The following is a 17,485-nucleotide window of genomic DNA, read 5'->3' on the forward strand; positions in this document are numbered from 1 at the left end:
TTGAGTGTATTTTACACTGAGCAGTTATTATAAGAGATGCAAACAATAAACTAACACAACGTTATGTATTATTGGCTTATTGATTGTAATTGGACTTTAGTAATTAAGAATGTATTTGTAATTGACTTTCAAGGGGAAAATAATAATTGTAATTGGAAAAATGCTAGTCAAAGGAATCGTAATTGAGCTGTAATTGATAATTGAAGACACGTGCTGTAAATGGATAAGATTTAATTTTTTTGTACCCCTGTGATGCGAAGCCTGGCGCGCGCTCTCTTTTTGAACAGCTTGGCGGCGGTTCGTCTGGTCGCCGCCTTCTCCGATAGACCCTCGTAGCCGTCGCTCAGGCTCGAGGTCACATCCGACGCGTAGCTGCAAAAACGTTACAATAAACAACATCCGTTCAGCAAATAAACAACACACAACTGTACAGTTTATTAAGCATCAGCAGCAGTCGTAAAGAAACTGGAACTAACTGTCCCAGCTGATTATCCTGACCTTATAAACAGGAATAAATAAGAGCCAAACATGCCAGATTAAAGTCCACCCATCATGTTTCTTGGTGTTTTCTCATTCAGTTGAATAACGACGTTGTGTTTCTAAGAAGGGAGCTGCAGGTCCTCGTCTGATCTGACGTATTCATGCAGTTAAAAAAGCTTTAGGTTTCACAGAACTCGAGTGTATTGAGTGTGTAAAAAGGGGTTTTTTAGTGCAGCTAATTGCGTCTCTCGAGCCTTTTCATTGGCTGCGGTCGCAGACTCCCATCCTCACAGATCTACCGGTTGGCATGCATTTATGAAACCTCCTGCTCCAGGGTAACTTTGGTTCAAAACCTGTTTTCACCATCATCAACTGAGGAAAACCTTGTGTTTATAATGCAAACAGCAGCTCTGTTTAGGAGCCCCCCACCCACCAGCTCACCTTCTTTATGTATTGTATTGGTCACTCATGATCTGAACAGAGCAAGTGCAAAATGAAATGTTGGATAAGAGTAGAAGATTAAACATATTGTTTGAATGTAGGGGAAACACCGTACAGTTGTCTGTGAGAAAGTCAGTGCTGTCGTGAAAACAAGAAGAACAGCAGAAGAAGAAGAATTAAAGAAAGTTTTACAATATTACGTGTCCTCCTCCAACAATAACTGCAGCCATCTGTGAGTAAAGCTGTGACAGTTACCACCTGCCTGTCAAAAGTGCTAAACAAACACATTAAAAAGTTATTCGGTTTGCAGGGAATCACGTTGTCTGTGTGCCAAGTTATTTTATTTGTGCTAAATAGACTGTTTTCTACACCACAGGTTCTCAACGTGTGGGTCAGGACAAAAGTCGGTCGCAAACTTGTTTTTAATGGGCCACATTTTACATATTCCAGTCATTTCTGCAAGTTTTTTGTTCTCGTTTTGTGTGTTCCGAGTCTTCACTTATTTTTTTTTTTTGTTCTTGGCGTCGTTTTGTGTATTTTTTTTTTAATTTTGTGTTTTTTTTTTTTCTGTTTTGTGTATTTTTTGTCTTCTTGCCTATTATTTGTTATACTTGTGTATTTTTTGTTTATTTTGTTGTCCTTATGTGTATTTTTGATGTCCTTTTTGTTCTTCTTTTTGTTTATTTTGTTGTCCTTTTGTCTATTTTTATTTTCCTTTTATATTTCTGTTGTCTTTTTGTGTATTTTTCTTGTCCTTTTGTGTATATTTGTGTCCATTTCTTGTTATGTTTCTATATTTTTGAATGCTTTGTAGCCATTTTGTGTATTTTTGCTGTTGTTTAGTTATTTTTTCTCCATTGTGTGCGTTCACTTTGGGGGCCCCCTGTTGCCCGTGACTGTTTAATACGTCTACAGAGAGTCGGACCAATATTTATTGCTGTGCTGTCAAACAATGGTCGTGTCCAAATATAATTTTGTTTCAAATTGGCAGAGCAAAAGTTAATCAATTCCATGTATCAATAAGACTGGAACGCTCTAATCTAACTGGATTGCTAACTGTATCCTTGTGTTCTGCACACGGGGAAGGGGGGGGGCAGTGCCTCTCCCCCTAATGTCCCCCCCATCATGGACAACAAAGGCCTGTGAAACATCTGAGACCCAGTTACAGGGAAAGCTGCGAGGGTTCACTCCGCCTGAGCATAATGAAAACACAGCCAGGCTGTGGATAGGCCCCCCCAGCAGGCTGCTACAATGCTACAGCCACACAGATGTGAGGGAGGGGGGGAGATGTGTGGAGGAAGGAGGAATGCATTTGTAAGAGATTGACATTGATTATCAAGTCTTTAACCTGGAAGCAGGACGGCACTATTGACCACAATGTACCTCGAAGCAAAATACAAAGAACCTCACCTATCCACGGGGGAGTTGAAGCCGCTTTGGGGGGTGGAGTGTCCATGTTCAATGTTGTTGGAGACAGCGATGCTCTGTGAACAGGAACCACAGAGAAAGTAAGACCCAACATAATCATGGATGAGAGAAAATCCCTAAAAAAAAAGTATTTGATTCACGTCAAATCGATTCTCTGTGGATAAAAGTTCATTTATATGAGCAAGACTATTTTATAATCCAAAAACCACTCAGAATGTTGTCAGTTTCCTTTAAAAACCAATATTTTTAATACAAAAATGCGACTTTATTTCACAAGATCATTAAAATGTCTTGAGTTCTTTGATGACAGCCTGAGAATGTAATTCTAATCCCTCTGTTGAGCCCACAGTCAACATTTAATGTTCTATTTTAGATCATATGTTCAAGTTATAGAAAAAAAAAGCACCAACATGATTTTACCTCTATGTAGATCAATAAAAATATTGATTGTATTTGCTGCTTGTTGGACGTGCTGAACTGATTAGATAAGGCTCCACGTGGTAAGACTGTGCATGGGCTGAATAAAGGGGAACTAAATTTCAAATTATTGCAATTACTTCATTTTAATACCAACTGACATCCACATGCAGCCCTCGGTTTATCTCCGTGCAGCCCCCAAAGTAACATAAGTGCACAAAATGACTCCATAAACAAACAAAACAACAATAAAAACCCACAAAACAACAACAACAACAACAACGCAAAATGAGTGAAAAATAAACAAAACTACAACAGAACATGACAAAGCAACACAAAATAAAAACACATGGGGAAAAAAACTTACAAATATACAAAATGACAACAGCCTAAAATGACTCTATAAACACACAATAGAACAATAAAAAAAACAAAATACTTTGATTAAAAAAAGTAGAAAATAACAACAAAACCCACGTAATGACAAAAATACAAGATATGACAAAACACACACAAAACAATAAAAACACAAGATAAAAATATACAAAATGACAAAAACACACAAAACAACAATAAAAACACACACAGGATTAAACAAATACAATATGGGTTTTGTTATTTTTTTGTATGAATCTAAAAACACACAAAACAACAAAAACACGAGATAGAACAAAACAAAATGACAACAAAACCACACAAACCATTCTTTGTCGTTTCCCGTGGTTACAGGAAACAGGTTGGTCATTATTCTAAATGATGACATGAACGTTGATCACGTGACCCTCAGATAAGATATCATCACATTTTTGGCCCTGCCGTGATAAAAGTTGCCCCTCTCTACTGTAAATGTTTATATTCATGTAAAAATCACCTTTATTCCTTAAATCCATCTGAAAACGACAATAGACAATTCTACAGTAATCCATGCACTTTTACTTGTTGTGGTGTATGATTCCAGTTCTTAAATGCAACCACGTCTTTATTGTTGTATTGTATCTGTAAAGTGTGTAATGAAGCTCATTTCATCCTAAATATTTACATGTTTCTGTGTGTGTTACAGAGTAAACACTGGTTTACAAACTGTTGCTTTCATGATTTGCTGCTCTGGGTCGGGAAGCTTTAAGAGGACTCGTAAACTTTTTAAAGTCCCTCCCTCAGGCTCCTCTCTGCTTCCTGGGACTGATTATTACCGAGGGGAAGCGGAGGGCCGGGACGGGGTGTCCGTTGAGGGTGGGGGTGCTGGTGGGAGGGGTGAAGCTGCCGGCCTCCAGCGGATCCTGAAGCCCAGACGAGCTCAGATAGCCGTCCGTCTCACAGTCAGCTGTTTCAACAAAAGGCACACGGAGCCGTTAGCATGTGGAGGAGATCTGTGTGTGTGGTCAACAAATGTGATTTTTGAGTTGTTTTTTTTTTAAACTGTAGAAATGTTTAATAAGTGGAACACAGCATGTGCATCAGTGCATGAGATAAGACTTACAGGGTCTGAACAACTCACTTATCCACAGTTTGGTATTTCACTGCATCCATGTGCTCTGATATGAGGTCTGAACTGTTTCTTCGCTGCTGATTAAATTAAATCTGCATGACTGACACTTCCTAAAATGTAGTCTTAGGACCGAGGAGTGAAACGCTTTGAACTTTTATCATTGGTTTTTACTAGAAAAGGCCTTTTTTCCCCAAAAGATCAGGTCAGGACAAGTAACTAAGAATATTTTTAGAAAAGTTTGAGCCCATTTGTGCTTTTTTTTTTTTTTTAACAGTTTTTCTGCAACTAAACCAAACTTGCATATTTTAACCTATGTTCATCACTTTTTCTTGCCATATTTTTGCTCCTTTTAATGCATTTTGCTTATTCTTGTCAATTTAACCACATTCACAATTTGTCGTGCCCATTATTTTCCAGTTCAAAGTAATTGATTTTTAATTTTAATTTTTAACCATTTTTACCACCTTTTCTGTCTGTTTTTGTTCCACTCTAATTTTAACCAATTTATGTGGTTTTAAAAATCCCATTTCACCACCTTTTTTTCACCATTTTTTCCTCACTTTTGACCCATTTTATTTCTGATTAAAACAATGATTTACATCTTTTATAGTACAGTATATAGTCTAGTATAAAGCCATAGACTATATACTATGGCTTTATTCAGATAAATAAATAAATGTGGTTATCACAGATTCATAGAACAATGGATCATCATTTTGCTGACTTTATGGATGGACCCCAAAAATCACTCCCCTGTATTCCCCCTTATAGATGGACCAGTCTCCGAAAGATTGAGAACCACTGATTCAAACGATAATGTGGAGCTCCTACTTCAGTTTGTGGATGAGTTGCTCTAAAAAAAACCTGAAGGTCAAACGGTCGTGACTTCCTGTTTCCACATCAGCATCTAATGCTCCTCAGTAGGAAGCATGACTCAGTTTTCTCTCCATAATGCATCCCAGCGCCACATGCTCCACAGGTAAGTGACGCACACACCCTGCCGCGCACGTGACGTCAAAGAAAACATGTTTCTGGATGCACTCTTTGTTCTAACACAAACAAACAGCAAAAGTTTAGCATTTTTGGCTAAAGTAGCTCAACAACACAACTATGACTTTCTTTAAGCCTCATCCACTTCAGACACTGTAGACTAAGGATGTCCAACTCATTTTAGTTTGATTTTGGCTACAGGAAAACAAGCAATTTCACCATTAACGTGGCCAGGTTTGCACTCCCATGTTTACATTAGGAAATAATAACATATCCAAGCAATGAGTGACAGATATAAGTCAGTGCAGGATCTTTACTTCAATTTTCTTGGTTTTGGGACCAACTTTTATCAAATTTGTGAAGATTATGAGGAATAACTTGTGGAAAATTGGAGGATTTTAGAAAAATTGGGAGTTTTTTGACAATTTGTGATTAAAAATTACTGCCATCGTGGGATATAAGCATGGGAAAAACTGTGAGCCCTACACATATTGTGGAGTTTTATTGAGTTTGTGTATTTGGAGGGACTGAGACATAAGATTTACACAATGATGTTTTCTCTCAATTTTTACTTTCTCCTGTGGGTTGAACTGGATGCACCAAAGGGATGGATTTGGCCCCCAGGTCTTAGGTTTGATAAAATGGGTTAAAAAGTGACCAAAATTGGTGGAAAAGGTCGTGCAATGGGATTTTAAAAACCACAGAAATTGGTTAAAAGTTGCAAATTAGAGTGGCCAAAAACAGACAGAAAAAGTGTTAATATTGAAACAATTAGTTTAAACTGGCAAATAATGGGCATGAAACACTGAATGTAGTTAAGCATGAAATATGATGAAGAGAGGTTAAAAGTGACAATAATGGGTCAACATATATGACATTAGGTGGAAAAGTTTTATAAGGCTAGAAAAGGCATTGAAATTTGATGGAGAAATATCAGAAATGGGAGTAATGTAGCAAAAATGCATTAAAAGAAGCAAAAATATGGCCAGAAAAGGTGATGGAAATAGGTTAAAGTATGGCAAGTTTGGTGTAGTTGCAGAAAAAGGATGAAAATAAGCAAACATGGGCTCTGATTGTTAAAAAAAATATTTAAATTAGTTTCTTGAAGCCATCTCGTGACCCCAAGGTTGAGAACCCCTGGTGTAAAGCATGATAATCACCCATCAGGCTGAGCAGGATGAGTTTGGTGCTTACAGTTAGCCGAGGACAGGCTGTTGTGGCGGGCGTGGAAGTGCTGGTCAGCCTCAGGCTCCTCGGGCTCCGCGGGGTAACTGGAGCTGACCCCAGAGTCCACAGAGCTGGTGACGGGGTACAGGACGGGGGCTGGAGGCGTGGGCGAAGGCAGCTGCAGCTCGGGTTCTTCTTCTATGGCCTCCTGCGCCTGCAGCTTCCTGCGCTCCTCCGCCTGCCGCCTCAGCTTCTCCCGCTGCCTCTTGATGGTGGCCACGCGGTCCCTGATGGCCTTGGCCACGAGCTTGAAGTCGGCCTCGCACACGAAGCCGAGCACGACCTGTGACAACAACAGCGACACAGAGAAGCTGTGAGGGCACAACACGTGGACCAGTCATGCAGGTGTGGAATTCTACTGTGACCTTAGCGGTCACGGCTCTGTTGTGTTTTTCCTTCAATCAACACTAACAAAACCAAGAACTGGGACACGGTCTCTCAACACAGTCAGATTAGAGAACAAGATGACCCCATTGATACCAGACGGAATCCTGACCACACACAGATTATGATTCATTAAAAGTGACCTCTAAGGAGGTTTCCTGGAGGACGGACGGACCTGTTTCATAAAGACACTTTATATCATTATTAAAGATCTGACTTCCTAGTATGTGCCCTCACATGGGTGATTGATCTCCAACACCTTTAATCCTTCTCCCAAAGAGCCTCCATCACCTGCGTAGCAACACAAACTCATCTAATGCTATAAATCAGAGAGCGGGGACATAAAAATGTGATCTGATTTATCATCCTTCGTGTCAACATTTAGAATAAAAACATGGGATTTAATACATGACAGAGAAAAGGGTTTGTGTATTTTTGGGGAATCAATTTGTTTGCTTTTGTTGTCAATTTTAGTTGTAGTTTTTGGTGTTTTTGTAATTTTGTCTCATTTTGAGCAGCTTTTCAGTGTCAAGTTTTGTGACTTTCTCCTCCTCTGTATTGTTTTTATGTATTTTTTGTCTTTTCTTTAATAATTTGTTGTCTTTTTAGGTATTCTTCTGTCATTTAGGCTGTTTTTGAGTCTTTGCTGTGTAATTTTGTGGGGTTTTTAGTCATTTTTTGTGTCCCTTTGTATATTTTTTGGAGTCATTTTATTTATTTATTTGTTTACTTTATCGTAATAATTGTATTATTTTATTTTCGAGTCATATTCTGTCTAGTTTCATTGTCCACTTGCTGTCATTTTAGGTATTTCTCAGTAACTTTGTGTGTTTTTTGTGTCATTTTTGAGCATTTACAGTGAGGGCCGCATGATGCCCATGCCTGATCTAAAACTTATAAATACAATATTGTGTCTCTAAAATTAAAATTAGGCCAGATTTGAAACACGAGTCTTGAGTTTGACACATTAGATTTACTGAACTGACAATCCATCCATTTGTTACCATCAGTCTATTTTTATCCATCCACTCATCATGTGGAGTGAATAAAACTGTTTCTGTAAAAGCTTCTTTAATGGTTAAACAGAGTGAGAACAATTTTAACAGAAAAGAGCACCACACCAAAGTTAAAGTGATGCCAACCCTTTACATGGATGTACTTTAGATGAGTGGCCCGCGACCCCCAAAATAAAGGTACCTTGTTTCAATCAGAAATAAAATTTGTTCAAAAAAGACCAAAAAAGGTGGAAAAGTCGGTGAAATGGGATTTTGAAAACTATGGAAATTGGTTAAAAGTGGCAAATTAGAAAACAGAGAAAAAGTGGTCAAAAGGGTTCAAAGTGTCAACATTGGAACAATTCGTTTAAGCTGGCAAATAATGGGCATGACAAATGGTGAATGTGGTTAAATTGGCAGAAATAAGCATGAAATATGGTGAAAGGAGGTTAAAAGTGACAATAATGAGTCAACATATGTGATAAGGGTTTTTGAAAGTGGAAAAATTGTGCAGAAAAGGCATTGAAATTTGATGGAGAAGAGGCAGAAATGGGCAAGACAAGGCAAGATCAAAATAAGTTAAAATATGGCAAGTTTGAGTTAATTGCAGAAAAAGGGTGAAAATATGCAAAAAAAATAGGCTCAAATTGTTAAAAAAAATGTCTTCGTTTCTTAAAGGCATCTGGTGACCCCCTCCCAGAGTCTCGCGACCCCAAATGGTTGAGAACCCCTGCAGTAGATGATCAATCTAACGATAAATAATATAACTTTGTTCCTAATAGAATTACTGTGGTTATTACCTGATGCTTTTTTAAAAACGTTTGGCAATGTTTTTATTTGTTTCTTTGATAAATCGCCTATGGTAATATCATTTATTCAAAGATAAGGAGACAAATAACACGTCCTTGACCTATAAAACAACAATGTAGTGCAGTCCAGCTCATTTCCAATGACAAAGTTATTCTGCTACAGACTGCGTCAGTAGTGGCTGGACAGACTAGGACAGACTGGTTCCATGCGTACCATCTCCTGGGCCACCTCCTCAGCCACGTCCTTGTAGAGCTCAAAGAGGAACTCGATGGCGTTGTTGTCCTTGTACTTCCCGTGCAGCTTCTTGGTGTCGTCCATGCGCAGCCACAGCTTCAAGCCTGACTTCACCATGTCGTCCTCCTCCGCCAGCTCCACGTGCACGCCATTGTTCTCCTGGAAGAACGGGTGGTCCAGGAGGTCCTTGATGGTGTACCTGCAAAGACAAACAAACGGAGGGGTTTTCACTGGTTTTCTCTCTATGTTCAGTGCGTGACGTGAAGTTTGAACCATACCTTTCATCTTTGATCATACGAATGCAGCCCTCGATGATCTCCTTCAGTTCTGGGACTTTGACTTTGTAGAAGCTGTCTGGTTTGATTCCCTGTGAACACAGATAATATATATATATATATACACATATTACTGTCTGACCCTTGTCAGGTTCAACCAAAGGACCATAAACAACATACAAAAAATGATGATAATAGTAATAATCGACTAATAAGGCCTACAGTGGTTAGTGACAAGGTTGTGCTCTGTTTAGATCAAACAATAAATGAATGATCATTGCATTATTATTTTTTTCACTTGGATTTGTTCTGCTACAATGATTTTGTATTTTTTTTTTCTAATTTAATTACATTTATCCTTCTTTGTATTAGTGTGTTCTCTTTATTCACCTGAAAGGATTTAGATTTTATTGATATCATATAACTCAAATTTTATTTAATTCCCTCATTTCCTTTAATTAATTTTTAAATCTATTACATTATTTATAAACTTATCTATTTTTCACTATTCTTAACTTTTATGTGGTTTATTTATCATTGTATTTTCTCATTTAATGTTTTCCAAACTTTTACCCAGAGGCGTAAAGAGCACTGATATATATATACTCAAGGAGAAGTACTGTTACTTGATTGAAATTATATTCAAGTACAAGTAAAAAGTAGTTAGTACTCAAAGTACAAAAGTTACGCGTTACCTTCACCTCTGTGCCTACGTAACACTCTGCATGGTGACATCTACCAGCCTGCATAACATTTAGCTGTGCCATCATGTCAACACCGGCGGAAAACGTCCAGCCAGAGCTGGAGGAAATGGAAAAAACCCCGACTGCTCCACCTTCAAAAAGCAGTCATTTCAAAATAAAACATGCAGAATAATGTCACTGTTACAAAGTGATCAGATAAGAGCTAAAATAAAGCTGCAGGGAGTGGAGAAAGAGAACGATGGATGAAGGAGTCACAGAGAGAACAGTTTTCTGTTCCGACCAGAAGTGACTTCCTCTGGATATTTCCGCTGCCTGTCACACAGACAAAAGGCAGAAGTCTGAAGATTCAACATAGAGTGTGTTTAAGAACAAACATTTTTACCCTGAACTCACAAAACACACTCAAAAAAGCACTGAAGGCTTTTTGGAGTCATTTGGTACACTTTTAACATGTTTTTAACTTATGCATATTATTCAAATGGTTTCATATTTTGGGGGGTTACTTTGTGTATTATTGGTGTCATTTTGCGTATTTTTCATAACTTTGTGTGTTTTTGGGGTAATTCTTAGAATCCTTTTGAAATTTTGTTGTGGATCTGTGTATTTTCAGAGTAATTTTTGTGTATTCTTCTGTCATTGTGAGTACTTCTGTTAACATTTTGTCTGTTTCTAGAGTCAATTTCGACAATATTTTGGGTATTTTTGTTAACTTTGTGTTTTGGTTCTCAATTTGTGAATGATTTAGTGTCGATTTGTGCATTTCTGTTAACTTTGTGTGTGTTTTTGTTCTCATTTTATGCACATTTAGTGCATTTTTGTTGCCATTGTGTTTACTTTCGTTGTCAATTTGTGTGTTCTTGGAAGTCTTTCTGTGTATTTTCTTGTTGGGGGAGCATTCGGTATACATTTAGTACAATAGGTGAACATGGACAGAATGTACATGTGTTAGAAAACATGCTAGAATAGCGCACAATGTATTGGATCATGCAAAATTCACACATTATATTTATGTCTGACCCTTTGAAATGAGCATTTCCCTCCAATATACGTTATTCATTTAGGTGAAAAGCTTGGTAAACATCGATGCCTCACCACTAATGTGAGCCGTCAGCAGCATATGAACGTAAATAAATCATGGAAAGCACAGCTTGTGTTGCACGACTGAGCCTCAGTGTGTGCTTGTGCTGTTTATGGAGGAGCCAGACTCACTCCCACCTGTTGGCTTTGTTGCTTTCTCACTTTCCACACAACGTTTTCTCTACACGAGCATGAAATGTTCTCCTCTGTGGAGCGACGGGTGACGTGATTTTTCCAGAGCAAAATAATTCGACACACGTAAAAACGCTAGAAACGCTGCAGCCTGATGCAATTCTACGGTCTTCAAACTCTTATTTTTCTAAATCACGGTTTATTAGGGACTGAGCAGGTTAGAGGGAGGAAGAGTACAATTATATTTTCAAATGAAAAGTTCAACTCATAAATAACTTGGACAAAATTAGGATAATCGTATTTTTATTTTCAAAATAAGACTCGACCAACAACAAACCAGGCTCCCATCTGGCCACGCCCCTCTATATTAACACAAATTTCAAAATAAAATACCTCAGTGGGTACTCTACTCGCTTTATAACATAAAAAAAAAAAAAAAAAAAAATTTAATTATTGAAAAGATAAAATGACTTAAGTTGTACCACACACATTTCAAAATAACACTACATTATAATTATTGGTTAAGTCAAAGAATAGCTCTCTGCATTACACATCTGAGCTGTAAATTACAAAATAAAACGAAATATTGTCTTAATTTAATACAAAAATTCACTTTGATCTCCTGTTTCGACTGTCAACTGTCAGTCTTCTTCAGGGGCGTCTGCTGATTGCATTGATGTTTCCCTGACTTCTACGTAATAATTCCAGCAAGTTGTTTTCGTCTTCTTTTTGAAAAAATTGTTTAGTGCTCAGATTATATATTAACCATTACAGAGCTGTTTCTACTCACGCTGGTGACTTTCCGGTAGATCTGAGCGGCGTTTTGGCACTCAGAGTACGGGTACTCAGAGGTGGCCATCTCCAGGATGCACATCCCCAACGCGTAGACGTCCACGGCTTCGTCGTACTTCTCCTCGTACATCTCAGGCGCCATGAACTCTGGCGTTCCTGTCACACGGCAACGACCAAAGACTCAGTTAGCAACGAATGATGTGGTTTGCCAAAAAGACCAAAGCAGGAAACCAACACTCACCAATGACACTTTTAGCAAATGAGGCACTTTTGAGAGTAGCTAGCCCCAGATCTCCGATCTTGACGGAGCCGGTTGGGCCGGTGATGAAGATGTTGTCGCACTTGAGGTCACGGTGGATGATGGGAGGAGTGCGAGTGTGCAGGAAGTGAAGCCCTTTGAGGATCTGACGACTCCAGCGCTGGAGCAGCTTCAGCTTCATCTCTTTAAACCTCTTCAGATACCTTCAGATACACAGGATAAACATCTCACCAGACAGCGACTTTTAAGTGCTTGAAGAATCCGTGTACCCTTCGTGCCGTGGTTATTCCGTTTTAAAACCAAATCAAAATAACAAATAAACAGACAAGCAGCATTTTTCAGTTTTAAATTTAAATCTTCTGTTTGTGTGATATTTGGATATTTACGGGAAACTATGGACGAAAGCTTTGTTTTAGGATCACAACACAGAGGGGACCCACAGACGGGGGCAGACTTTTACTCTGCTGCGTTTGATAAAAATGATCTTGAAGCATGTTGTCCACCTCACACCAAGTGCAAAAAGATCATTTGTGTGTCGATGAAGTTTTGTTAACATTGGACTGATTAGTAGGAACAATTTCTTTAAACTGGCAAATGACATGACATGACAAATCGTAAACATGGTTAAATTGTCAAAAAAAAAACAAGCATGAAATATGGTGGACAGAGGTTAAAAGTGACAATAATGGGTCAACATATCGACATAAGGTGGAAAAACGGTGGAAAGGGTTTATAAGTGCAGAAAATGTCTTGAAAGTGAAAAAAATGTGCAGAAATTAGAGTAATGTAGAAAAAATGCATTAAAAGAAACAAAAATATGGCAAGAAAAAGTGACGAAAACAGGTTACAATATGGCAAGTTTGGTGTAGTTGCAAAAAAGGGTAAAAAATAAGCAAAAACGGGCTCAAGTTGTTCTAAAAATATTCTTAGTATCTTGAAGGCATCTGGCGACCCACTGCCAGTGTCTCACGACCCCAAGTTCGACAACCCCTGCTTTAAGTGAAGGAAGTTTTAATCTGAGAGACTAAAGTGCTTATTTTGGTTTGTAAATCCTTGTATTTCAGACTCCAGAGTCTTTGGACACTCACGTTTTCAGCGTTCCTGAAGTCATGAGCTCCGTGGCCAGGATGATGCACTTGTGGCCTTTCATCGTCGACTTCCAGGAGTCGTGGAAGCGCACGATGTTGGGGTGCTGCAGCACTTTGAGCATCTCCACCTCCTCGCTGAAGCGCTGACGCTCCACCTTGGTCAGTTTACGGGTCTGAAAGAGAAAAGTGAGGACGCCGTCATTCATAACACGAATGGGAACATGCTGTTGCCACGGCAACGGAACAAACTCGCCTTTTTGCCTGATGAAGATGATGTCGCCTACTCTCATCAACAACCAAAGTGGAGAGTTTTTTCTGTTGCCAACGGCACGAGTACCTTTAATGTGAGCAGGTTCGTATGCGTATTTGCACACATTTATTCCTGTTTGTTCATTTTTAAACCTTATTTAATATTTAATACTTATTCTTGTGTTACTATAATCATCATCTTGGTCTCTATGTTTACTTTTCTGTTTTAACTTGAGTTAAACTTTAACTTGAGTACCAAAACGGTACCCTTCATAAAACCGTCACAAAAATGTTGTATATAATCATTATTTCACATCAAATCTTTTCAACAACTCCAGACCCAACCATATATATAAAGTTTTCATTATATTTCTGTATTTTTTAAATGTTGTTATGCCCTTTCTGTCATGAAAACATTTTTTTTTTTCAATGAGAAAAACACAAAATATGCATTTTTTTTTTTTTTTTTTTTTTTTTTTTTAAAGGTAAGGTGCAAAGTGGAACATTCGATATGAAGTAATTACAGCCTTGAGAAGGTCAATAATTGATAGGAACATTGATTTTGAGGCATTATTACTTTTTGACCTGTGAGCATTTTTTTTAAAAAACCTACACAATTTGAGCTTAGGATCCAAAACGGTAAATCTTATTATATTTTTATACATTTTATATTTTTATGCCTTTTTTCTTATCTTTTCACATTTATTAAAATTTCTACTTGGAGCCACTTTAAGTCAAACTGGTGTTATTAATAAAGTATTTCTGATTCAATATCAAACCAAGTTTCTATGGACTGTGGGAGGGTAGTGAGCACAAAAGCAGTGGTAATTTTTCCAAATAAAACGATATTTTACATCATTTTAACGTTTTTTAGCTCAGGTTTTAAGATTTTAAGCAGAAGGAATTTTTAAACTGAATTAATATATTGGTTTTAAGCTCTCAATCTCTACCTTGTGGAGCCCAAACATGAAGCAGTGTTGACAGTGTCATGTTGGGGTCTCGTCAGAATCACGGGCGGTTATGTAAGTCGTTTTCAGTCAACACACCACATGCATTTGATAAATGACCCTTATGTTAGCTAATGAGCTCACTGTGGGTTCGGAAACGACCGGTAATCCATATGGGAGACGCTAGTTTCATAAGTTACATAATGCCTTTAATTTTCCAAAAACGGGAGCGCTGACCTTACACACGCGGTGATTAAATGTATGTGAAAACCCAACATGATGTTACAATCACAGACGGCAAACAAAGACATGTTTGTGCATCCTGGTGGATGAATAGAACGATTAAGGTGCTGCGCATGTGTGGTTGGTGGAAAACTGCTCTGGGAGTCGGGATCATGAATCCTGCATTGAAGCTGGAGTTCTGGGAAAAAGTGTTTCACATATGTTTACGTTTACAATCAGCCTGAACGCTCCATGTGCTTCATGTACACAGACGGCAGAGGGAGGACCTGGTGGTGTTGCAACACGTGGGTTACTTCCTTCCATTCCTTTTCGTATCATATATAAAAAAAATTGAATTGAATAAATGATGTATTAAAACAGGGGTGTCAAACTCATTTTAGCATTTTAGCTCAGGGGCCAAATATGGATAAGTTTGATCTCAACTGGGCCACAGAGGTTGGGAATCAAACAATTTTAACATTAGTGCTGCTTTGCATTTCCATGTATAGATAATATAAAAGTATGTAGAGCAGAGATGGTCAACTCTGACACAGCAGGGGCCACAAAAATGTGATTATATCTGATTCGAGGGCCACATTATCAACATTTGTCAGCATTTAGAATAATAACCGATCCCAGTAACAGTCTTTGTCTGTGGTTTTGTTAGTTTTTGGTCATTTTGTGTGTTTGTTATTTTTTTGTGTTCTTGTTGTAATTTTGTGTATTTTTCTGATATTTTCTACATTTATGTCGTCAAGTCTTTGGAGCCATTCCGTAATGTGTTGTTTTTTGTGTTTTCGTAGTCATTTTGCTTTTTTAAGTAGTTGTTGAGTCTGTCTTTGTTGTCATTTTGTGTATTTTTGGAACTTTTTGTGCGCTTTTGTGAAAACTGTGAACCCCTGCAAATATTGTAGAGTTCATTGAAATTGTGACAAATTCAATGAACTCTACTTGAACAACTGTAAAGTTATGCTTCCAAATATAAATGGTTGAACTGTTATGTTTTGTTTTTTTAAGTGTAATATTTTGCATGGATACCAATATTTAAGTTCCAACCCTACTGAGATATCCACAACTAAATTATTATTCTCAGCCATTTTTACTTTTCCCTGTGGGCTGATTTTGACGTTTCAAAGGGCCGCTTTTGGCCCCCGGGCCTTGAGTTTGACACATATGCATTGAAAGGAGTAAGAAATATTTAAAGAAACATATTAAGTGTGATCCAGATTACCTATTGTTCTCTCAGTATGGACCACCCACCCATAGTCATGGCTTTACACACACACACACACACACACACACAACGTGAGTTTACGAGGACAAATGTTTACAGTATGGAATCCAAGGTAGCGCGCCATAAATCAAAGTGGGAACGCCAAAGGGTGTGTGTGGTTTGTACGTCAGCCAAGTCGATCAGCTCTGTGGGTTTATGAGCTCATGTCAATCTGGATATTTATGTGTCTGAAGCCTGATAATGTCTGACTCCCATCTTTGTCTCCTGTGCACTGAGCAAAGACGGGAAAACTGTGGGTGAAACATGCGACTGTCCAGGTTAGACCATCAAATTTCATTATAAACGCAAGGTTTTTCATTGGTCCAAAAACTTTTCATTTGACACCCTTTAAATATTAGGAAATTACAAATGCAACATTCAAATCAAAGTGAAGGTAGACATTAAAACATGTGTTTTGAGGCAAATCAAAGGTAGGAAAGTCTAAATATGTTTATTTCTATTCATCATAACTGTAAAAAGAGTTTGCATGTTAAGGTAAACATAGGCTGAAACACCAACCTTGTTTATATAAGTATTTGTGTTTGTATATTCTGTTTTTTTTTTTTTTTTTGTATATTCTCTATATTTTGTATTTAGATATTATTTTAACCCTGTTTGCTGCTTTTCTTTTCTTTCTGGAATGCTGCTGGATAGTTCAATTCCCTGACTGAGCCTTCCCAAGGGATTATTCAAATCTATCTAATCTAATCTAATGTAAAATACATAAAAAAACAAAAACAATAAATAAATAAGGAAATGAGGAGGAGCTGGATCCCACTCCCATTACCCTAACTCCGCCTTATGCCAATTAGGTTCTGGCTAGGCCCCCCTGCTTGTCTGGGCAACGGGTTAACTGGTTGATTTTTTTTTGGTATTTATTATTATTATTATTTTATTATTGTTTTTCCTCCTTCCTCTACCCATTCAATAATAAGATGTATCGTGTCTGTGTATAAATATAGGTTTTGTTTTTTGTCGTGTCTTGTATGTTGCAATATAAAATTTAAATAAAAAAAAAAAAAAATGAATGAATAAAAATCTTTAAATCTAACCTTAGAAGTGAAAATGTTTTTTTTTCCTAACTAACTCAGTTGGAACTTGTAATATGACAGAATATATCCTCACATGCATTTACACACATATTTGTCCCTGTAAATAGATGGGCGAAGAGAGTCAGAAATGTCAAATTTTGTTTAAAAATCTCTACAAAGTTTCACAATATTACACACTTTACCTCCAGAAATGAAAAATCTATACGACACGGTCTAAAAATGGATGAACACACCAGATCTCAAGCAAAATCTTGTGCTCGGTAATCACGCATATTTCCCCACATACATTATCATCATCATAGAAATATGAAATAAGGCAATAATTAACCACATTAAAATGTTTGACAGGATTTCAGAAAGCAAGTAATGATAATTAGCAAAAGATGATGAAACGAACACGAAATGAAAATGATAAACTGAAATGAAATAAGGGGATATTCTGAAACTAAAATAACTACATGCACTGATGTATTAAGCTGTATAGTAGCATGTAATTTTCCTGTAGTATCTGCCATTATGTGAC

At 37.6% G+C, this 17,485-nt stretch overlaps 1 protein-coding gene across 1 annotated transcript in view; it reads right to left on the reverse strand.

Annotated features, from left to right (window-relative positions):
• Nucleotides 1-17,485, reverse strand: part of wnk4a (WNK lysine deficient protein kinase 4a) — a 57,431-nt gene that overhangs the window by 18,521 nt on the left and 21,425 nt on the right. The window contains exons 3-11 of the mRNA XM_028477176.1: nt 13,220-13,392; nt 12,114-12,334; nt 11,871-12,028; nt 9,171-9,259; nt 8,872-9,091; nt 6,437-6,752; nt 3,957-4,087; nt 2,332-2,405; nt 246-372 (exon numbers count right to left, since the gene is read on the reverse strand). Of these exons, the coding sequence (XP_028332977.1) occupies nt 246-372; nt 2,332-2,405; nt 3,957-4,087; nt 6,437-6,752; nt 8,872-9,091; nt 9,171-9,259; nt 11,871-12,028; nt 12,114-12,334; nt 13,220-13,392 (1,509 nt within the window). The remainder of the gene's footprint in view (nt 1-245; nt 373-2,331; nt 2,406-3,956; nt 4,088-6,436; nt 6,753-8,871; nt 9,092-9,170; nt 9,260-11,870; nt 12,029-12,113; nt 12,335-13,219; nt 13,393-17,485) is intronic.

The sequence above is a fragment of the Gouania willdenowi genome, chromosome 19 (assembly GCF_900634775.1).
Source record: "Gouania willdenowi chromosome 19, fGouWil2.1, whole genome shotgun sequence".
Taxonomy (NCBI): Eukaryota; Metazoa; Chordata; class Actinopteri; order Blenniiformes; family Gobiesocidae; genus Gouania; species Gouania willdenowi.